The 24,486-nt window shown below is 42.9% G+C and overlaps 1 protein-coding gene across 6 annotated transcripts in view; it reads right to left on the bottom strand.

The window, feature by feature from the left end:
- Positions 1-24,486, bottom strand: part of CACNA1I (calcium voltage-gated channel subunit alpha1 I) — a 376,571-nt gene that overhangs the window by 79,722 nt on the left and 272,363 nt on the right. For all 6 annotated transcript variants that reach the window (XM_080971347.1, XM_080971348.1, XM_080971349.1 and 3 more), the window contains 4 exons: positions 15,256-15,415; positions 12,010-12,325; positions 9,827-9,919; positions 2,030-2,336 (listed from right to left, as the gene is read on the bottom strand). In XM_080971347.1, coding sequence (XP_080827473.1) covers positions 2,030-2,336; positions 9,827-9,919; positions 12,010-12,325; positions 15,256-15,415 — 876 coding nt within the window. The remainder of the gene's footprint in view (positions 1-2,029; positions 2,337-9,826; positions 9,920-12,009; positions 12,326-15,255; positions 15,416-24,486) is intronic.

Genomic DNA, 24,486 nt, shown 5'->3' with positions numbered 1-24,486 from the left:
CAGTAGGGGAGGAAAGAATTAAATTTCCCCTTCCTGTGTTCTGCAATCCCAAGAAATATCAGCTGCTATTAAAAATACATGTACCGTATATTACTGTAAATAATTATTTAGCATTGCATCCAATTTGGCCCTCAGTATAAGGTAGCTTCATATGATCAAGCAGTAACTAAGAGACCCCCCCCCCCCATTTATTTATCAAATCCAACAGTCTTTAGATATTCAGCTACAGGGAGTAGCATTGAAAGACAGATGCAGTTATCTGAGAAATGTGCCTTTAGTTTCCAGTAGTGATTGGTGAGCTCCTTATAGCTCGATTTGGAAAGGGTTTGGGGTAAAACGTTCTCCTCATGTCAGAAAAGTCCTTCCCCCCACTCCAAGCCCATTCCAAAGTTTCGGCTGAATCACACAGATGATGATGTCATCAGAAACATAATTGGGTTTGAAGGCCTCAACCTCCAAATAAACACCCCCCCATGTCCCCTTCTTTTCTCCACAAACTTATGAATGAGTCTCAAGATGGCACAACTCCATTGCTGCCTCAGTTGGCACCATGGAGTTTGGGTTGGAAAGGAAAGTGGGCAGCTGTGGTGGTTTGTGGAGAGGCCTGGTACCAGGATGAGCTCATTAAAACCAGGCCCAAACTTTGGTTTGGGTTTGATGTTTGAGTTTGATTCACAAAGGGCTTAGGAAGCCAAAACCAGAGTTTGCTATTCCGAACTCACTCCCTTATGAATCTCAGCACTATTATTATTCCTAACATACCGCCGTAAAAGTGTGCAAGTTTTCTTTTAGAATGAGGACAGAACATCAGAGCAGGAGTGGTCATGCAGAAAGAAATCATCACCTCTAGGTGATAAAATGCTCTCTCATCATTAGAAAGCCAGAGATTGCAGGTCTGGAAGAAAAAGCGATTTCTTTGCTTTATCCTCTTCCCTGCTAAATTCACCTTGATGGAAAGTTAAGCACTAAAATGTAGCTTTGAATGTTGCTGTTCTCAGGCTAGAAATGCATGTTCAAGTACAGCATTTACCTACAGCCTGAGTTCCTTTACTGTTAGGTGCTCCCGGGTCCACAGATGGGCTTACTGCTGTGGCAGAGGCATTCCTTTTGCAATGTCATCTTGGAATGAATCCTTCAGGAAGCACAGAGGTGTGATGCCATAGACAAGAAAGGATCAGGAGGCCAACAGGAAAGGGAGCCCAGCAATGGCAGGAAAGATGGGTATGTAAGAATCCCAGTAAAGGGTGGTTCATTAGTTGGCATGGTTGGAGAGCTGAATTTCTGGAGCCAGTTAAGGCCCAGGATAGCCCAAGAATTCAAGTAACACCTGAGTGATGTGGCATCATTTTAAAATATTAAATTACATTTTAAAATCTCTGAGACTCAACTGTGCTGAAGCCACTGAAGCTATCAGTAGAAAGAACTGTTGGTTACTGCAAACTTTTGGGTGCCCTCCAGGATAATTTTACAAGACCATGGCTTGCTTTCCATGCAACAAATGATTTAAAATGTATTTTTTATATTCAACAAATAAGCCGTTCAAAATGTCCTCCTGCGTAGATTTTGCCACTGAGCTTTACTGCAGGCCTGTCCTCCTTAAAAATGCTAGATTACCTCGGTTTTAATGGTCAGTAAAGTCTAATCCTCTTTATTGTAAAATCAGTTTCTGCAAATGTGTTTCCATTTGCCTGCCTCATATTATCTTAAAGCAATTTTTCTGACCTACAAAAGGGGCTATTTTTCTCAACCTGAAGATCTGATGCACCCTAGATTAAATCAATGAACAAATCTCTCACCAACACATTCTACTCAGAGCTTGTCCAGTGTACTGCCTTCTCCTCAATTGCCACTACGTAAGAGTTTTCCATTAGCATTGCCATCTCTGTACCTACCACACAGTGTTTTCTATTAGCATAGTGGGTCATGTGTTTTAAGCACTCTGATTCGTATGTATGGTCTTATCAATCACTTATTTCCTCTCTCTTCCCCTACCACCATCATTCTGCTGACTTGGCCTCACAAATCTTACTGTATTGCCTCTGGTCTTTCCCATTCATGCTCCTCTTGGCAGCGCTCGGCTCCGTTCGGCCCAGGCGCCGATCCTGCAGGCTGTTGTAGAAGCCAAGGGTGCGGCGCTTGGCCTTGCGTACAATATGGCAGACGTATTGGAAGATTTCTTCATAGCAGTCTCCTGGTTCCATGTAGCTGGCCACGGTGCTGGAGGACAGGTACCGTGCTCGCTGCTCCTGCATCAGTTGGTGCTCTCGCTGCTTCGTCTCCGAAAACTGTGTAGCAATGACCACCAGGCATAGGTTGATCATGAAGAATGAGCCCACCTAGGAACCAGAGGAGAAGAGAGGCATAAAGCATGAATTTAGAAGGAGGCGGGGAAACAAAAATCTGGAAGGGGGAAAAGGTACAGATACAGTTGAAATGCTGCCTCCTGGAGAAGTATATTTATTATTTACCTTTATGGAAATCTTACATCCTGCTTTTCTACTTGACAAAAGACCTCCAAAGTGGTTGAAAATAAGTTTGCAAGTCTGTCATCAAGATGCATTAGGTTGGCAGGCAACAGAAACAGGCCTTCTTGGGTTGTGGTCCCATATTATGGAACTTGCTCCCAATTTTTAAATAGGCCTTGAAGACGTTCCTATTTCAAGCTGGTTTTAACTAATATTCAGAATGCTCTAGATTGTTTTCAACTATTGCTGTTCTAATGTTCCATTATAAGCTGCTTTTAATTAACATACGTACTGCTGCAGTTCAATTGCTTCTGTGCTGGTGTTTCTAATATTTTAGCACTGATTGTGATTTAAATGTTAGGTTATGATTGTACAAGGAATAGGAATTTTATAGGATTATTTAGTTTTTTAGTATGATTTGAGCTGCCTTGGGATGGTTAGCCCTGTAAGGCAGCCTACAAATGATGAAATAAATAAATAAATAAATAGATAAATACATTTTAAAAGCAGGGGAAACTCTAGGAGGATGGAAGGAAAAGAGAATGATGATTGGAAATGTCCATGCCTAAGATGCCACTGCTGCTGCTGCTGTGGCCGTAGGAACAACCTTAATTTGGGACAGGTCCTCAGTGAGAAGATTTCCAGCTGCATTCCATGATGAGAAAATACTGGGTTTACTATTTTTGACTTCACCATTATGCAGCCTTGGGTAAAGGGCTTTGGCAGGGGGCGTGACTGGAGGGGATGTGATGTCCAGTTTGGTTTTGTTCCCTTGATTGCTCTTTACTTGGACTTCCAGTCTCTCCTGTGCATAGTTAAACTATGGAACTTGCTCCAGCAAAAGGCAGTGATGGCCAGCAACTTGGATGGCTTTAAAAGATGACTGGACAAATTTGTGGAAGATAAGATTATCAATGGCTACTAGCCATGATGGCTATGCTCTGCCTCCATAGTTGGAGGCAGCAAAGCTTCTGAACACCAGTTGCTGGGAAATACAGGAGGGGAGGAGGCTCTTGTGCTTGGGTCCTGCTTGCAGCTTTCTCACAGGCATCTGGTTGGCCACTGTGAGAACAGGATGCTGGACTAGGTGGGCCATTGGCTGATACAGCAGGCTCATCTTATGTTATTAAGTTCTTAAAGAAGAATCCTAAAAGATATCTGTTTCCACATGTCTTTTTCAACTAATTGAGGTGTTTTAATTCAGTGTATCTCATCTTTCATCTGTCCTTTCCCTTGTGTGTCTATTCGTTTAGGGTGTAAGTCTGCAAAAATGACTCTGCCTTGCCTTTTGTGCTTAAAAACACTATTCTAATTTTAACAGCTCAGGAAAACCAATTTCATTGGTAGCTCTGATATTGGGCCAAGAGCATCTTCATTCCTAATCCTGAATATTAATTTAAATGGTGAGATATTTCTTACAAGGATGGCTCTCAAAAATGCTGGTTTGGTTATTGACATGTCTATAAAACTATTTCAGTCAAGGTGCAATTCTGCCTTCATTATAATTAACACCCTTTCATTGACTTTGCCTTCTCAGTTCCCACTACAAAAACCCTTCTTCTTCTTTGGCGATCACACATAGCTGAGTAAGATTGTCGTCCATGAACACTGTCTTAACAGTGAGTCCGTAAGTGACTGTGGAGGCCAGTTCTGGATCCACACGTCCTTCCACAGTGGGGACATTGGTTTCCGGGTGGGAGTTGATCACGGTGTGGATTTGCCAAGCGTGCCTTCCTCTTAGCACATTTCTCCCTTGTGTCCTGAGTTCGAGTGTCTTCAAAGCTCATGACACCTTTGGTAAAGGCTGTTCTTCAATTGGAGCACTCACAGGCCAGTGTTTCCCAATTGTTAGTGTTTATACTACATTTTTAAAGATTTGCCTTGAGACAGTCTTTAAACCTCTTTTGTTGACCACCAGCATTACGCTTTCCATTTTTAAGTTCAGAATAGAGTAGATGCTTTGGAAGACGGTAATCAGGCATCTGCACAACATGACCAGTCCAGTGAAGTTGATGTTGAAGAATCATTGCTACAAAAACTCATTTCACAACTCATACATTATATTTTTTTTTTTAAATAATATTTATTAAGATTTTCAAAAAAAAGAAAATACAGAAAGCAATAATTAAAATACGTTCATAGCCTTATTTTCATAAATCCACTTTCTGGGACTCCCCCCTTCCCCCACCCCTACCATATTCCTTTTTCATATTGTTGGCTCCACAAGCTCTCAATTCTGAATAAAAACTTAATTTGTTTAAACCATTATTCGAATTTAAAATTTCTACACTCCACATCAATACCCTTAATAAAACACAGAAAATTTCTTTCCCAGGGCCCACCCCATTTTCATTCCACAATTTCCCTTTTTCTTTAATAATAGAAACACCCCACATAATAAAAATATCAGAAATAAGAAATAAAGAGTATAAAAGATGAGACAAAGCCAGTTCAAAAAAAAAAAAAAAAAGAAGTTGACAAGCCTTTGGATTTTAGTTCTCCCCCCCTGTCCCCGGTTTAATTTCCCCCTGACCACCAAACCATATTATCCGCCTGGAATTCTTACAATCCATGAATCACCTATTTCCCCCAACTCCTTGCTGGTTTTTTTTTTTTCCTTTCTTTCCCTTTCATAATTATTTTTAGAACACTTAACTTCAGATCTTTAATAAAGCTCCCCCCATTGTTCTTTCCGAATTATAGTCCAGTTTCCTCTTGTTCCGCTGCGAAACGTTCTAATTCAGAAGCTTAGTAAGTCTGCAGGGATTATTATTATTCAGGAACAAAAACTTGCGTTCAGTCCCTTCCTTTCTTCAATAGAAAATTCTATTGTCTCCTTTAGCTGAACACCCTGTAGACAAAATATTATTTCCGTTTTGCAGCTTTCCCAGAAGATAACCAGTCCAGTAAAATTCCAATGGTGTTTTTTTCACTTACGACCATCTTTGTAATGTCCCGAAACTCCTCTAGGGGGATTGTTATAACTTTGTCTTCTCTAGTCCAAAAGTCCGATTGTTATCCATATTTTCGCCATTTTGTATCCAAGTTTTAACGAGTTGTAGCAAATTGTAACAAATTTAGCCAGCAAAGTTCTCATAATAAAATCCTCTCTGCTTTCCGACTTTGACAGCTACTTTGACAGCTGTCAAAATCTCCGACTCTTTTCACCAGGCTCTCTCTTCAATCACCCCGGTTCCCAGGGGGGGGGGTTACGTTTCTTCTCCCTCAATTCATCCTCCAGCACAGTTCTTATGATTCCCCATCGTGGAATTCTTAGTGATTATCAGCAATACAAATCTTTTTGGACCTTGGTTTCCCCGTCCTTGTCTTGAAAGGTTTACAATAGGGGGGGGGACTGACTTCCTTTTTGGATCCCCCCCCGCTCGTATCCAATTCAAAAAGAAATTCTTTTTTTCCTCCTTTTAAACCCAGTTTCCAAATTACTCACGGGTTGTTGTCTAAAAGTCCGAATTTTCAATAGAAGAAGTCAGCGCTCTCCGCCGGATGGCATGCGGCTGCGCTCGGCAGGGATAGCAGAGGACTCAAAGCACCACGCTTCTCCCCGGCACCCGATCCGTAGCCTTTAAAAAGGCTCCTTCACGAGTCGGGAGGGCGCTAGCGGTGCCAGCCGAGTCTCCATGTCCACGACCCTCGTGGCCGTGGTTTTTAAGGGTCCCCGCATCGCCGGTGCGGTAGGACCCAGCCCCTGCCGAGCAGGCTCCCTCCGGAGCTCGGAGGGAGTCCGCCATTCGGCGATGGCGCCAACCCGGAAGTCCCACAACTCATACATTATAAACCAATACAAAAGGGTTATTTACCATCACACACAAGCTAACCCAGGATAACACATGAAAATAAGGGGAAACATTTTTCCAAATGCACTCTGAAGGTCATCTACCTCACAATCTGTTGGGTAGGGCATAACACACCAAAGAGAACTGACCCAAGAATAAGCATAAAGAGCCAATTCTATCACCTACTTAAGTCATAAGAAGGGGGTAGGGAGTGATTCTCCACCTAGCCGTGTTCAAACATAATTCCCCACGTGATGCCTCTGCACTCCTGGCACTCAGCTCACACAGGCAAAGGTGCCCAAAGGCTCCATCAGAATATTCAATCCAGGAGCTCTTTCAGCATTTCAAAGGGGGCACAATACTGCTAGCACTTGAAAAAGCTTTGAAGAACTGAAACGTTCCTGGCCAGCTTCAGTGTTAGGACAATAAGCTGTTTCAAAATAATATAGAGAGGATTTTTATTTATTGAAAAAATGGCCTTCAAAGCTGTTCTAAAGCTGTTTTGCCTTTAACCATCTGGTCCTCCTCCACTTCAGCTTGTCCACTCTTTAGAATACTGAACACGGTGTTGGAGGGAAAAAGAAAAGAGGGAGAAAGCACTGTTTGGTTAAAAATAATCCCCTCTGACCTGTAAAGATTTTGCAAAATGCTCTCTGCTTTTCTTGTTTGAAATTGTGACGGTTGTGAATCCTCTCCTCTTCTAAATGCATTCCCTCACACATTCCTATTCTCACCTTTTTGACCGAACAGAAATGGCAAGTATTTCACGAGTCTTCTGAGAGTAGAGCCTTCCCCAACCTGGTGCCTTCCAGATGTTTGGGACTCCAACTCCCATCAGCCCCAGTCCACACATTGGGGAAAAGCTGTATGGGAATGTACGCCAGGACTGGGGAAGCTGTAGCCTGCTAGATCCTGCTGGACTCCAAGTCTCATTGTTTCTGTTTATTGTTCATGCTGGCTGGGGCTGATGGGAGTTGGAGTCCAACAACATCTGCAGAGTTACAGCTTCTCCAGTCCCAGTGTAGAATTCCATACCCCCTGGCTGCAAGCTGGGTGAATGGAAAGAGAAGATGGAATCCAACCTTTAGAATAGTTCAGCGTCACAAACTGCAGCAAGACCAGAATGCAACCTCATTCATAAAGAGGGAGAAAATGAAATGTTATATGGGCATTTAGTTTAGCTGGTGTAGACTAGCCTCCCAAAGGGGGATACAGGAGAAAGGGGACACGAGTTTTGCAAGAGACCAGAATCTTCCATTCTCTACAGAAAATGTATAGAGGCATCCAGCACCCTTAGCCATAGTAAAAAGGGCAACAACAGAACTGAAGCTGATATGGGTAGGAAGAAGGGGGGGGGGGGAATATATATATATTTTCAGGTTATACTTGCTCTGGACTACAGAAAAAGAGGTTAAAAGTCACACTCTTAACAAGAATGAATGGCTGTGCTCCTTATTATACCACTATTGGTGATGGAAGACATGTGTTGGAGTATATAAAGATTTTGCTGGCAGAAAAAGTAAAGTAAAGTAAATGTAGTTCTTGTAGGGAAGGGGTGAGAGAAAATTGGTTCAATTTATATTTTAAAACAAATCTATCTAGTGAGTGATTCCTGAGACAATATGCAAACAGAAACACAGTTATCCTTTGAAAGACACACCTACACAATTTGCAAGTTTTCCAACAAAAAATGTGTACAAAAATGCATATATCAGGGGAAAGGGTGCATAATAATGCATTTATGTAAACTAAAACATTAAGAATTTTTTTGGAAGGACTTCTTAATTTTTTTAACAACTGATGTGTCAATTTGGAGAACTGAATTTAGGATTGATAAAAAGGGGAAACTGAGAGAAACCAAAACTGATGTGAGAATTGTTTCTAAAAACATGTCCTTGAATAATTTTTTTAAAATGTATATTTTTAGTACATGGGGGTATTTTGCTTCTTTCCTTTTTGCCAGAGCTGTTGTCCAAGTTTTGTGGATGTGGGAAAATTCTGACAAAAAGGGAAAAAGGAGCAGAAATTGCTGATATTTGTTTATTTGTCCCTTGTCCAGATGGAGATCAATCCATTGCAAATGATTAGTATTCTCTGTCATTGTTGCTTTCAGTCAGCACAAATATGTAATTCATTATGTAACTCACACACCCCGTCATTTTGCATTGAGAGTTCTTTGCATTGAAATGAATGGGGTGGAATAAATGAGAACACAAGTACATAAGTTATGTAAGATTTGTAATTTTACCACAGTGGACAATGAGACAAATAATATAGTTTTTTATGGAAGACGGACTGCAGCAGAATAGAAGCAGTGCTGCAAGCAATTACAGGGTGGAATGGAAAACAGTGCCTTCTTCCATCCCAACTTCCTATAAGCAGGCAAGTTAACAGCTGTTACAGGGGTTCTGGAGACCCCATCCAACTGGCTCCTCCAATGATGTGCCCAGGCCTTCGTGTTCTATTTATCAATTCCACGAAGCCAGCATGGACTGTGATACCTCTTGGAGCCAGTTCAGAGGAAATGCCATGTGGTGAAAAACCCTGCTTCAGGCTAGCCATTGGGTGAACTGTCAGGCAGCATGGACTTCTCCAGGAGTCACAAAGGTCTGGGTTTTTGTATTGGTTTTCTTTAAAAATGAGGTATAGAGAACAAAGAAGATGCTTTCATTCTCAATAAGAAAAACAAGCAGCTCAGGAAAAGGAAACTTGTTTCAGCTGTCACCCTTAATGAAGCTTTTCAATCCCAATTTAAAATACTCTCTGCTTTCCTTTTTTCATTAGCTTTTATTGCTTCTTTTTAATCACCTACTTAACTCATGCCTGTGGACAGTGGCTTGGAAACATTGAAAGTCTAAGTGACTACAACTCCTTTAGATGAATGTGACAGAAGAAAGAAAGAAAGAAAGAAAGAAAGAAAGAAAGAAAGAAAGAAAGAAAGACTGCAACATAGGTTCAGATCATCAGCATCTTATTTGCTCATTTTATCTCAAATTAATTGAACCAAAAAGAAGGCACCCCCCCCGAAAAAAACTCCAAATCTATCTTATTTCTCTTACCATCACTACTGCTTTTTTCTTCTGCCATTCACTGTGATCCATGTTTCTAAGTTATGCCTTAGGCCAGCCTTGGGCAGCCTAGAGCCCTTCAGATATTTTGAACTACAACTCCCATCAGTTCCAGCTAGCAGGACCAAAGGCTGCCTAAGGCTGGCAATGGTTGCTACAGACTATAAATTCACTGGACCATGGACTGTAAGTACTTAGCAATTATAAATTATCATTTAAGTGAGGAGAACAGGAGACCAAAATGTCAGAAATGTCTCGAGTGAACTCTAGCTTCTCATTCTAAAAAGGCAATGCTAAATTTGATCCTTGAATTTCCTGATTTTGCTACTTGGAAAAAGAAAAAAGCCAGAACTGGAATACTTTGCATTTTGGAATGCATACAATTAACACATTTTGCTTTCTACAGCTACTTTTGCTACAATGTGTGTTCCAGGCTCCTAGATTAATTGGGATATTGACAGGATCCTATCAGCTCTGGTGAAAGGACAATTGTACTTACAATGATCAGCAAGATGAAGTAGATGAAGTTGTAGAATGAATGAGCGTCCATCACGTAGTACATAATCTCCACCCACCCTTCCAGTGTAATCACCTATAGAAAAAGAAAACAAGAACAAAAAAATGTAAATAACTACAGAAAGACAGTAATATAAAGCAGTCAAATCCATTCCAATGAGCTGACTGCTCCAGTCCACACATTTTGTGTTATTTTGCTAGACTTTCAGTGTTAGGAACCCTCCACTTGCTGCAAAAAAAGCAGAACTCACAAATCCTATAAATCTTTCCAGTCCACTAAAGTAGCACTAATTTGATCTGGGACAACAATGCAGTATCTTTTCACTATGACATGAATGGAGGGATGGGAGTTTTGCTTCTGTGGGCTCTCTGAATCCAGTTGGGCTCTCTGAATCTGACACATTTAGCTGAATGAGAGCCAACCAAAGTTTAACACTTCTAAGTGAGTGCTGTTGATTTCAATAACATTTAAGTGTGTCCTTAACTTCCCCAATGCAATCAATTGGCAGAATATTCAATGTCAGTCTAATCATATTCTCAGATGGCTTAAGAAATTAAAGGAAATAATTGTAAGATTTAGGTGCATTCCCATGTTAGTCTCACCATGTATTGAAGGCCTACAGGCTAGGTTTGATCTAGACATGTAGACCAAGTAAATATGTAAACAAAAGTAGTTCTCTCTAGCACATTTCAGATGCTTTAATACCAGTTATGCAGTCTTTTAATCATCAAAAGAGAGTGGGAAAGTCAGGAGTTATACACTAATATCCTTATATTTGGAAACAATTAGTGAGTTCACGGTTTAAGTGGTAGTTGAGCAGATGAAACATATGGACGATAATCATGATGGTTCGTATTCCCTGACAGGCTTATTGCAACCCACTGCTGCACTGAGTAAATACTCAAGGAGCTAAGACATAACAATTCATGACAACTGATTGTCATCCACATTATCAAGCTATTGCTGCGGGTGAATGGAATTTTAAGTTCACCCTATTCCAAAGGCCTACTGAGTAAGAGGAACAGTAATATCTTACAACAAGAAAGATATTAAGTTTGATATCCTCATTGGCTTTTCCTTATGGAGCAAAGCTTTTTAATCATCATCATCATCATCGTCATATCTTGCTGTGCTACCAAATGGTGGTATGTTGATGTAAAGGCACTGGAGGACTTCAACCAAGGACTATTGCCACAGCATACAGGTGAATTATTCCCTGCCCCACCAGGACAGCTCTTAAAGAACTGAGGGAATTTCCAGCCTAATCTTTGTTATGTTGCAGCTCTACATGCCAGAGTACAATCTGCTGTTGCTCTGTCCAGCCATGGCCCTGAGACCTGCCTGGCACTATATGACTTCCCAGTTCAAGTTGAGCTCCTCTGTCTGAATAACTCATAAGATGGAGGAACAGCACAGAGTGCTACTCTACATCTGGTACCTACCAAACTTATATGTGTGTTCCTGACTCTGGCCATTTGGTTCGTTTCTGCCCAATCCTGTGTCCCACCACCAGCCCATCTTTTGACTACATCTCTGGTTCTCATCCTTGTTCCTTGTTTGTCTGAACCAGTGGCTGACCTCTAGCCTGAACCTGACCACACCCTTCTGCCTCTAGCCCAGGGATAGGGAAGCTGTGGCTCTTCTGATGTTTTTGGACTCCAACTCCCATAACCCTGACTATTGGCCATAATGGCTGGAGCTGATGGGAACTGGAGTCCAAGAACATCTGGAGGACTACAAGTTCCTCATCTTTGATCCAACCCATATACAGTCATACCTTGGGTTACAGCTGCTTCAGGTTGTGTTTTTTCAGGTTACGAACCGCCGAAACCCGGAAGTACTGGAACGGGTTACTTCCGGGTTTCGGCAGTCGCGCATGCGCAGAAGCGCCAAATCGCAACCTGCGCGTGCGCAGATGCAGGTTGTGAACACTGCGGGTTGCAAACGTGCACCCTGCACATATTGCGTTCGCAACCCAAGCGTCCACTGTAATATTTCCATCACAAAAATAGCCTGACAACTATGCTATCACCACATGAATAATACAACATATGCTGAGACCCACACTACTGTTTCAGTAAAGGACTGTAAATCACTAATGAGAAGAAGTGTAGGTCACATTTATAGACTTCGGACTGGTTCCTGGACATCTCCGTTCAGATTACCTGAAATATAACAATCCATGCATAGCCAATATTATCAAAGTTGATAGCCCCTTTGTGTGGGTTGGCATTGCCCGTGCGACACTCATTGTAATACTGGTTCCAGTTGACACACATGCCGCTGACGTTGAACTCCTGTCTGACAGAGGTGTAGTAGTAATAGTCATCCTTGTCCAAACAGCAAACGTGGCCTCGCTCCTTCAGTGGGGGAATCTCGTGACAGCCCATGATTCCATTATCTCCTGACAGTGAACAGATGAAGGGCTTTTCATCATCCTCCTCAGGTTGATAATAGAGAGGAAGGGTGATATTACCTTGTCTGAGGGGACACAAAAGGCACACTAATTAACTTGTTATTGCAAACACTAGAGTTAATAATATTCCTGGCGATGGGCAGTACCATGATCACAATAACCTTCCAATCAGCTATTACAGGGATGTGGCTTATTAAGGATCATGTAGTGTCACAGAAAATGAGCTGCTGGTTTCCCATTTAACACTAGCCACAGTTTGCTGTGATGTCTGACTTAGCAAACTATGGCTAGCACTCATCCCTCCAAACCGGAATGATAAAACAGGAAGTTTCTAATTCTAGGGAAACAGAAATTACACAGGGAAAGGAAACAGTAAGAGACACCAGGAAGGGTGGAGAATGAATGTGTCTGTGGCTCATTCAGGATGACCCAAACAGTGGTCTAGAGAATCAGCTGAATTGAGCTACAGCCCCTAGCAAAAATCAATTTTTACACATTGGGGAGGGCGGGGGGAAGGTTTTAAGAAAGGCCACAGTTAGAGTGCAAGTTTTTATTCATTTTTCTTCCCTAAGTGGCATACTTTCCACGTAGTTAGAACTAAAATAGATAGCAGATGTATGCCTCATGCAGCAAATGAGTAATCTGGGGCTGTGCCAGTGTATGGAAGTATTTAACATACTTATTTCCTAACATCTGACAGCAATACTTCCCATAATATTGAATCCAAACTTAAAACTGTAGAATCCCACAGAATTCAAGATTTGTAGAAAATTAAAAAGACCATGAATAATCTTAAAATATTACGGCAGAGTCTGGAATGGCAGGATCAGCTGCTGTAGCTATGGGCTGCTTCGCCCATTATTTTTCGGAGGTATGCCAAAGGTGTTTTAAGCACAGACCTGAAAATGTAACGTGAATGCACCAGACATGTTGCTTTAAAAAAATGTATCATAAAGGTGCATACATTAGGGAGTCAGGATTGGCTGCATCTCCTGCTGTGGAATGTGAGAGATGGCCTGGAGGCTGAGCTACAACTTCCAAATGACACATCTCTAGCAATACAAATCCACAGGGCCTGAGCACTTGGGTCAGGGCCAACAGCCAGGTGATCTAGGCAGCCAACCAGAGATCGTGACCCTGCCTTCCCTGGGTTGTCAGCCAGGTTGTCAGGAAACCTTTGCTAAACAGCAGGGGGGCAACTTAGGGACGCATGTGCGAGGTTGCTAAGCAACATCTGAAACTGAATATGGTAGAGGAGAAAGCATAGGGGCCTAATAGGCATTTACTGGGTAATTCCAATCAAATGGCCATTTTGTTAGTGATTATCATTCAGATTAAAAATAGAAGGTTCTGCATGAATCATATGAATCATGCTGACAGGTTTTTTGTTTTTTGTTTAAAGACTGTTTTGGAGATAAAAACACATTCTAGCATTTCTTAGCCAATGGCAACCAAGCCTTTCTCAGATGTAAATATCTTGGGAGTCAGGAGGGGCAGAGAGAAGTTGTGGGTGGCCTAGGAAGGGCAGGACTAGGGATGCGAAGGAATTTGATTCTGTTTGCATTTAAAGCCAGATTTTTCAAATTTAAACTTTCTGGAACACAGCCATCCTTCAAAATTTGCACATAACTGAATTTTGTGATGGAGTTTTCAAACCAAACAATGTGTACAAAAATGGATATATTGGGGGGATGTGCATAAAAATGAATAAACTAGTGAAATAACATGCAACAGTGCACTGAATTAGGAAAAACTGCTTGCAAAAATGTGTACGTGAGTTAAAACGGCATACAAATATGTGTTAATTGGGGAAAATGCACTAAAATGCTGAATAATTTTCACGAGGATTTGTTTTATTGCATATTGCTGCAGATATTTAATTTCCAATTTTAAATTTAAGATTGGAAAAATTAAAAACCTAAAGAACTAAAATCAACAAATTATTTGATTCCTAGGCAGGACCAGAAGGTTCACTTAGTAGGGGACCCCAAATTCTGGCCATAGGTCAGTCTTTTTGTCGACTGGCAGTCTCTACTTGATACGACTGCTTCCTTTATCATTTGTGCAATATACAATATATAAAGCTGTATATAAAGCTGGCAGGACATGGGATGAAGTTGGCTGTTGGTAGCAGCAGCCAAACATCACAGCCATTTTGCCTTTGATAGGAACAGAGCACATTGTGTCATTCTTTAAGCCTGTAATGAAGACATAATGCAAATACAGCCTTGAAAATATTCATAAAGCGACATGAATTAGCTACATATATGAAAAATATATTGTTGATCTGGTTCAAGGAACTTGGTAGGGCTTTAATAACGGCTTGCTAGGCTTGCTGCTTGAGTTGTTGTTTTTAAAAACTCTGATTTGGCTATAAGGATGCTTTAAATTGCTGGTTTGTATGCCATAGCTATTTATCTGTGTCCATGTTGTTTTAGTGGGCTGGAGTTTGGCATTCTTTGTTAGCTTCTTGGTGTATGTTTAAGTGGAAAAGTGAAGAAGAAATAAAAATAAAATAAAATGCACACTCAGAAATGCATGCTCAGCTGAGGCCCAGGCTATGTGAAGGACCATATTCTCCCATATGAGCCTGCCTAGGCTCTGAGATCTTTGGGGGAAGCCCTTTTCTTGGTTCTGCCACTCTAACAGGCACGCTTGGTGGGGACCTTCTCAGTGGCTGCTCCCAGACTTTGCATCTTTTTAGTAAAAGGAAGACTGTGAAGCTGCCTGCCATGCTGTCTGATGTGGTTATTCCCCTCTGCCCCCCCAAAAGCCATGCACCCCTATCTATGTAATGCGTTCCCCCCAAAAAAACCTCTGGACCTGATTTGGAGAGGGTGCAAGGGTGCACAAGTGGAAATCATTTGCTGTAGTGGATATGTTTGGTTTGATCATTCCCTAAGGTTGTGAACTAGCTCAGCAACAAAGGAAGTTAAGAAGGGGTAAAGATAAGAGAGGCTTGCTTCGCAGACAGTTCCATCTCCCCATCACTCACATTGTCAAGTTCTCTTCCATGAAACAGCGGTTTCTCAGCAGACCAGCCCATAGCTGCACCCCAATGATGCCAAAGATGAAGAAGACGAAGAAGCAGAGAAGCAAAACGTTCCCCAGCATAGGCAGGGTGTCCAAAAGCAAATTCACCAGGATTCGCATGCCTGCAAGAGGGACCAAGGCCAGGAAAGGAGAGAGGGATAGATCACGGCATAGGAGGGAGAAAAAGAAAGGGAAAGGAGATATAAAACAGAATGGGGAAAGAAAGAAGACGACGTTATGTGGGGGAAATCCTGGATCAAAACAAGGTGGAGGCAGCTAGAGAACTATATAAAGGAGGTGTGGGGAACTTTTGGCCTTGCAGATGTTGCTGAACTACAACTCCCATCACCATCCCTGGCTATTGGCCTTGCTTGCTTGGGTTGCTGGGAGTTGTAGTTCAGCAACATCTGAAAGGCCAAAAGTTCCCCATTCCTGTGCAGCAGTTTTGCAGCTCTGAATTAAGTACAGTAGCAATTTTAGCCAAATGGTGAATCCAGGCCTATCTATGCATGCTATATCTGTTCTTATTTGAACACATTACGTATACAATGCCTCCAAATATATGAGGTGCTTTCAAAAAATCAGGATACAAGGGACTCAGCCTCTGGGGCTGCTGACATGATACACGTCTTACGATGTCAGAATACAAAGATGCAAAAAAGAAAAAGAAAAAGAAAAAAAAGAAGAAAAGAAAAGAAAAGAAAAGAAAGGAAAGAAAAGTAAAGGAAGAAAATGTAATGTGTGAAACTTCAATTTGTTGACAAACCCTACCATGTTTTGAGCTAAAATGCATTCTTCATCAGGAAATATTTACTTCAAAGAAAGCTTCTGTTCAGAGAGCCAATAAGAAGGAGCTCCTCAATCATGTCCAAGAATGGCTTTCTTTGAACTAAGTATCACTTAATGAAGAGACCGTTTTAGATCACAATGCAGTGGCTTTTGCCATGCACTTTCTCTTCTTCGTTTCCTTTGGATTTTGATTAATTGGACGCTACCCTATTATCGTGCGTAGAATCTGTAGCATCTTCAGACTACAACAGCTGAATTTTGGGCTTGTTTCTCTCCTTGATCCCTTTACTCTGCTAAGATAATGGACTAGCCCCTTGGATAGGATAGATTGCACCCGTTTACTAAATTAATTACATTCTCTGTGTTCCCTGTGGTCACTTGAGTTCTGCAAATTCTTCCAAGCATCAATCACATTCCTAATCCCCCCACCTGCTTCCCTCCCCACAGCTGAGACTCCCTACTGCAGGGGTCCAGGGAATTTCACATTACAAGATGCTGCATGTAGGCCAGCATATAATTAACTAATTAGCTATTTATAACTAGTTCATTACTTCAAATGGCTGGGGAAGGGAGAGGGAAAGATAAGATTAGGATTCAGCGACAATCCCTAGAGGCACCAGTTAATCCCCTTTTTATGCCCACTGTCAAGTAATTAGCCACATCAAGTTGCGCTTTACACTTTGTCTCATTTTCCTGCTTTATTCTGTTCCTGCGCCTGGGAATAAGGGACTCTGAGCTCAAGGAGAGCACCTGGAATTGGGTACAATGAAGGCTTGGGGCATTCATAGATACAGGTGCTATTTGCACAGGTATAGATATTAATTCCCATTAAAAAAATCCTGAGGTTTTCAATGAACAATTTGTGTCCCGAAACCTCTTTTCTTTAAGATCTGTGAAATCCAAGTGAGAGAAGAAATGAACAGATGTCCAAAACTGTTCACATAACACCGGTGGCAAGTGAACAGCACTTACATACAGAATTGCCACCGGTATTAACATTTAACTCCAGGGGCTTTGATTTTAATCAATGGGGCGACATCATTTTATAGCCATCTTACCACTGCATGTCTTGTGGAGTTAAAAGTCCCCAGATTGACATCGTTTCCAGCAAAATCACAAATAACAATGAAATATACTGTCAGTGTTTTCTCTCATTAGCATGGGATTAGACAAATGCATGGACGATAAGGCTATGCATCATGGCTGTATTTCTACCTCCGCATGATCAGGGGAATCCTCGGGCCTCATCATCCCCTGAGCCAGCCAATTGGCTGGCTTGGGGTGTGTGGCTTGCCTCATGGTTCCCCTTCTGACCTTGCTATGGACCTCAGTTGGTCGCTGTTAAGGGGCCTGGTAGGATTTTTTTCCACTTGGCAAATTGGCACCGGCCATTTGGTTTTTCGTCTACCTCGTAGCAAATCGTCACAACTCCTTTGGTTTTGGTGGTTAGGCATTGTTAAGGAGATGTGTTGGGGGGGGGAGCGCCATCATCTCCCCCAAATATTGAAGGGTAGTCCGGTAAAGGATTCTGGGGGGCATGGCCTTGTCCAAAGCCTATGGAGGCCAGGGCCTAAAGCGCCCCCCCAAGCGGTGACTCCAGGGGAGTCCCTAGTTGATGTGCATCAGCAGGGCTCCACCTGCTGGTGTTAACCCTTCCCGGTCTTCAAGCAAACAGGCTGAAGCCGGATAGTCAGACAGGACCAATGCCTAAGCCAATACTAATACCGCTCTTTACCTGTAACCAATAAAGTTGTGGCCAATTTTAGCCCATTAACCTAAAATAATGGTGTCATGTTTCTTTATTTCTACTGGTGGGAGGCAGGAACTCGCCACGCAAACTGAATGCTGGACTAGACAGGCCTTTGGTCTGATCCGGCAGGGCTCTTCTTCCGACCATATTTGACCATATATATCCAGCATCTTAGAATGGCAGAAGGGGGTGGGGTGCTGCGTCACTTCAAGTAGCATAAATGACTGAGGAGAGAAGTGTGGATGTTGAGTCCCAGTTGTGGAAGAGGCCTCTGGGAAGAGTGAGTGGGAAAGGATGAGTATATCTAAGGAACCTGCAAGAAGTTTCACATGGGACAAATTTGCAGGACAATTTAGACTTAGTGAAACTGCACTGTTGTAACCCCTCTAGGACGACTCCTTATATAATGTTTCATGCCTAGTGTCATGTCTTTCAGAAGTTATTTCATGAACAAATTTTCAGGGGAAAGTGACACCAAAATAGTCCACCTACTGAATGTTTCTCAGTTAAAAAATCTCATCCAACAAATCTAGAGTGCTTGCTCATGAAATCACTTCCAATAAAGGTCCCCATAGTTAAAAGGTAAAGGATCCCTGACCATTAGGTCCAGTCGTGGCCGACTCTGGGGTTGCGGCACTCATCTCACTTTATTGGCCGAGGGAGCCGGCGTACAGCTTCCAGGTCATGTGGCCAGCATGACTAAGCCGCTTCTGGCTTAGAGCAGAGCAGCGCACGGAAACGCCGTTTACCTTCCCGCCGGAGCGGTACCTATTTATCTACTTGCACTTGACAGGCTTTCGAACTGCTAGGTGGGCAGGAGCAGGGACTGAGCAACGGGAGCTCACCCCGTCGCAGGGATTTGAACCGCCAACCTTCTGATCGGCAAGTCCTAAGCTCTGTGGTTTAACCCACAGCGCCACCCACGTCCCACTCGTCCCCATAGTTAACACATTTCAAAATAAATTTTCCACTTGTAAATAACCTGGGGACATTTCAGGTCCTCACTGCCTCACCATACATCATGCCATAACTGTCCTTCAAAAGAACATCGGAAGGGACTGCTGGATCAGGCCAGAGGCCCATCTAGTCTAGCTTCCTGTTCTCATGGGGGCAACCCAGAGGCCTACTGGAAACCCACAAGCAGGACCTGGGTGCAACACACCTCTTCCCTCCTGCAGTTACCAGCAACTGACATTTAGAAGCATTCAGCCTCTAACAGTGGAGGTATTAATCATATTTAAATATCACAAGTAAATAAGAATGTGGTGGAAGAGAACCAGGGACAGCAAAATGAACATGGGTAAAAGCAGGGTTCAGCAAACTTTTTCAGCAGGGGGCCGGTCCACTGTCCCTCAGACCTTGTGGGGGGCCGGACTATATTCTGAGGGGGGGAAATGAACGAATTCCTATGCCCCACAAATAACCCAGAGATGCATTTTAAATAAAAGCACACATTCTACTCATGTAAAAACATGCTGATTCCTGGATTGTCCGTGGGCCGGATTTAGAAGGCGATTGGGCTAGATTCGGCCTCCGGCCCTTAGTTTGCCTACCCATGGGTAAAAGCATTTAGGACCTGCCTTTGTAATTAGTATGGTCTTCACATGACTGGTTTTAACCCATGATGTTTCTCTTTCTTTCTGCACTGACTTACCGGTAGGTTGTAATAAACAAGCCATATACCCAATCTGGCAAAGCTCCATTAAAAAAAAAGAAAAGAAAAAGATTTACATGTGTTCATACTGGGAGCAATTTCAATTTTCAGTATTAGCAGAAATCCAAAGGCAAATGTTTTAAAAAGAGGAATGATCAAATAAATAGTCATCCCAACACCTGGGGTTAGTTCAAAACTTTAGCCTCCGAACACCAGCAGTTGCCTTGTTTCTGGGGCACCAAATTATACGGTATTAGTGAGAGTGTAAATGTGAATGTGCTCAGAGGAGAAATGATCAGATAGGCACTTAAACACAACATATAGAGTCAGTTCAAAGCCTCCATCCCCTGACTATCAGGATGTAGTATCAGGAACCTGTTGCTTGGCTTCTGGAGCATCAATTATTCACCCGAAGAGAGTCTGAACATCTTGCCTGGGGAATATTGCACATACCATTACCGGCTCCTAAGTTTCTGATATGTGCCAATAAAAAGAACAATGGTTAAGGGGGACTCTGCTAGTTTCTCAGATCTCCTTCTCCTCTTCCTGAACAAGCACAGCTGAGGCACAGCATCCCCACCTCACACATTTGTCAAATGGAAATAGGGACGCTTTTTACCTGATGTGAAAAGTCAGCTCCTCACAGTGAGGCAGAGAGAAGCAGCAGCAGGAGCACACATGGGCTCCGAGAGTTGGCAAGCCCTGCTAAGTAAGTGTGGTGAAAATAACTTCACATCATGCTTTTTCCACTTTCACATAGACAACACCATATCCCTATCATTTTCTTCATTCCACCATGAAAATCCATATCCCATAATATTCAGAATGTCAGAATTCATTATATACTAGGAAAACCTTCAATACCTGGCACCATAGACAAGATGGATGCTATTCTGTCAGTCAAAGGAGTCCATTAGGACGATAGGCCTCATCATTCACATTATTATTAATAGTAGTAATTTATTATGTATGCATAAAGTCCCAGCAATGAGAGATAAGCATAATGAGAAAGCAGGCATTGTGCCCCTATTTAACAGGTACAGCTGGGGAATCTGCGTATGTAACTACCAACATTTGTATTACCTCAAGTAGTGGCTTTGCTTGCCTGAAGATTACTTGCCATCTAGCAGGTGCTTTCGTGAAATCTGGAGAATTTGTATCAAAATTCTGAAAATCTTAGCTTGCATTTTTAGGCTCTCACTGTTAGCCTTAAAAGTGTGTCTTGAATCATTCAGAAAGTACACTGTGCATAGTAGCGCCTCCATCAATGTGACAAAGCCAAAACCACTTCATTTTCTCACCCCGGTAGACTGGAAAATCCTGTTGCCACAGGTTGACGTGTGAATAGGAGAAACAAACTCTGAGAATACTAATTGACCACAAACTTGACATGAGCCAACAGTGTGATGCGGCAGCTAAAAAAGCCAATGCAATTCTGGGCTGCATCAATAGGAGTATAGCATCTAGATCAAGGGAAGTGATAGTGCCACTGTATTGTGCTCTGGTCAGACCTCACCTGGAGTACTGTGTCCAGTTCTGGGCACCACAGTTCAAGAAGGACACTGACAAACTGGAACGTGTCCAGAGGAGGGCAACCAAAATGGTCAAAGGCCTGGAAACGATGCCTTATGAGGAACGGCTAAGGGAGCTGGGCATGTTTAGCCTGGAGAAGAGGAGGTTAAGGGGTGATATGATAGCCATGTTCAAATATATAAAAGGATGTCACATAGAGGAGGGAGAAAGGTTGTTTTCTGCTGCTCCAGAGAAGCGGACACGGAGCAATGGATCCAAACTACAAGAAAGAAGATTCCACCTAAACATTAGGAAGAACTTCCTGACAGTAAAAGCTGTTCGACAGTGGAATTTGCTGCCAAGGAGTGTGGTGGAGTCTCCTTCTTTGGAGGTCTTTAAGCAGAGGCTTGACAACCATATGTCAGGAGTGCTCTAATGGTGTTTCCTGCTTGGCAGGGGGTTGGACTCGATGGCCCTTGTGGTCTCTTCCAACTCTATGATTCTATGATTCTATGATTCTAACAACTATTCCCCGAAACTGTCTTCTGCTTTTGGCAGTGCATATATTTGTAAAATAATATTCCCATTGCTAAATCTTAAATGTAAACTGAGATCATAATTAACTGATAGTTATCTCCCCAAATACCCCTTCGCTATTAGCTCAACAGCTGGATTACTCTAATGCAGCATTTGCCAACCTGGTGCCTTCTAGATGTTTTGGAGCACAACTCCCATTGTATGAAGTGTGTGAAGGCTGCGCTTCGTGTACTTTTTGTTTTACAGTGGACATCGCTGGTGGAACCTGGCTGATATATAGACAAATCTGGGTCAAGATGGGAAGTGGCAAAGCACAGAAAGTGCAGCATCTTCACAGCAGACCTACCTATGGTTTGCTGGCCTCCACTTTATTTACATAGATTCCAAGCAATCTATATTTGCTACGTCCCTGGGGACTACATTCACACTGAAACAATCTGGAGGAGACATCTAGACCAGCACTGTCATCTTCAATCCCGAAGCAGACCTTCTCATAAGCCTGGCCCTCCAATGACAGCAACTATGCCTGAGGACTTTAATTGTAAAAGCTGCAAGTGGTCATCCGGTTAACCTTCAGAAAGCCAGGTAAGAATGCCCTGAGTGACAGGAAAAGTTAAATTCCTCCTTGCTTCTCTCCTCTCTGCCGGGCCAAAACAAATCCACTCACGCGCAGCAGCAGCAAATGTGGAACAATTTGTGCAACGGCTATAGCACGAGGACATGAACCTATGGCGCAGGGCCTCAGCAGCATGCACAGAGGACCACTGGGAATACCCAAGCATTCTGTAATTACTCCACTGGTAATTCAGGAGGCGATTTTGATTAACACTGTTAGAGTGCAGCACTGTGCACATAGCAGTGTCATTTATAGAGACACAGAACCAAGGTCCTGACTCCTGATCAGTCGGTGCTCATTAAAAAGAGCCAGTGGAACAATCTAAACATCACAGGTAGCCTAAGGTCTCAGCCAAATGTCAAGGCTGCATCATTAATTTTGCCTGCTGTACCTCCGAAAACTCTGTAATTTGTTTCGGTACGTCATTTTCTTCATTTCCTTTCTTGCCGAAGTATATTGCTGTGCAACAAGTGGCAAGCTGTGCAGCAAGCAAAGGAAAACGTGGCTCCGGCGTCTTAAATCTGCACAGCCAGTTAATAAAAGTCGCTATGTGCTTTGGGGTTCATATGGACAAATGGTGTAGTACAAACACAAGATCAGTTTAAATATAAGCCAACGCCAAGCCCTTTTGGCCAAGGTGATGCTGCTGCTGGCAGTCTAGATAAGAATGCCTGAGATCAGAGCAGCATTGGAAACAGCTGTAGTGCAGCGGTGGAGCACAGAGTGCACTCTTTGCATGCAGATGGGGTTCTGAGTTTAATGCCTGGTGTATTGAGTCCCCTGTGTGAAACTCCAGTGAGCCCCTGCCAAGCAATTTCAGGAAGCGATACTGAGCTAGATTGACAAATGGCCTGACTCAGGTTCTAATGTTCCTGTTTGCCGTTAAGAACGTTTGGGCAGGAAGAACATGCGTAACCCTTCCCATGCTGGCTGCCATTTTCCCCATGGAACCCCACCTACCAACTACTTTATAAGAACAGAAAAAGAGCCTGCTGGATCAGGCCAATGGCCCGTCTAATCCAACATCCTGTTCTTACTGTGGCCAACCAGATGCCTGTGGGAAACCCACAAGTAGAATTCGAACACAAGGCCACTCTCTTCTCTTGTGGTTTCCAGCAATTGGTATTAAGAAGCATTGCTGCCTCCAACCATGAAAGCACAGCGCAGCCATCATGGCTAGTAGCCAACACTAGCCCTCTCCTCCATGAATTTGTCCAATCCTCTTTTAAAATTAATGTCTTTGTCTAGTCCTCTTCCTGCCCAGTCCAGATCCATGTTTGCAATGCTATATGGATATATAACTGGGGCTGGGCAAAAGCCCCAGATGTCAGGAGGGTAGTGCAATTAGGATTCTCGGAGGAGCAATGTGCAGCTGTGATACTGAACTGCTCCCAGACCCCCATGGCATACAAACATGTGCACATTAGTTTAGGGGAGAATCAATGTTGCTGGACCACAACTCCCATAATCCCTGACTATGGGCTATGCTGTTCAGGACTGATGGGAATTGGAGTCCAACAACACCTGCAGGGCACCACATTGGCTGGTTTAGGAGGAAAGATTGCTCACTAATTTATGCACTTCTAATGAATGCTACAATAACATTGGTGCCACTCCCTTCCTTTCATATGACTGAAAGTCCTTGGGGGGTCAGTGTTACAACACCCTCCTTCTGTGGGCTCCTTGCTCTCTCCCAGATGCCTCAGAGCAGATGCACATGCTACCCTTATAATACGGCAATTCTCGCATTTGCTTCCTATATCAATTCTGGTCTGGAAAGTGAGAGAAACTCTGTGAGATTCAGAAGCGAACTAGTTAGCTTGGAGCCCAACAGCTGCCTCTTCAACAATGGTTTCTGAAATGTCTTAGGAAACTTTTTATTTGCTGTCTTCTTCTCCCACTGCTTTCATTTGTGTGTGTGTGTGTGTGTGTGTGTGTGTGTGTGTGTGTGTTTTCCCTGTCAGCCTCTCTCTCTATTTTCTTTTTTCATTCTTAACATCCTCTCAGTATGCCTTTTTCTCTTGCTGTTCTCCTCAGACTCTCCGTCCTTATAAGCTGTTGTCTGGAGGGCTCTGTCCTCCCCTCCTCCCTGTTTTGCCTTTTCTATTGCCAGAGCAGAAGCCACACTGGCTCACAGCGAGGAGCAGCCAATATGAAAGGGACAATGACCTTTTCTCAGGCAGTCTGGGGTTGGGAATTGGGGAAGCAGCCATTCCATAAGAAAAGAAGAGGAGGGCCTGGACTATCGAAAGGGAAGGGAGGAGAGTACCGATGAAACAATATTTGGCAAGCAAAGCAGGCCTTCTAGGGCACCAGCTATGAAAAGATTTGATCT

The sequence above is a fragment of the Podarcis pityusensis genome, assembly GCF_964106645.2.
Source record: "Podarcis pityusensis genome assembly, chromosome: 10".
Lineage (NCBI taxonomy): Eukaryota > Metazoa > Chordata > Lepidosauria > Squamata > Lacertidae > Podarcis > Podarcis pityusensis.
This window is presented reverse-complemented; position numbering and strand designations above follow the sequence as displayed.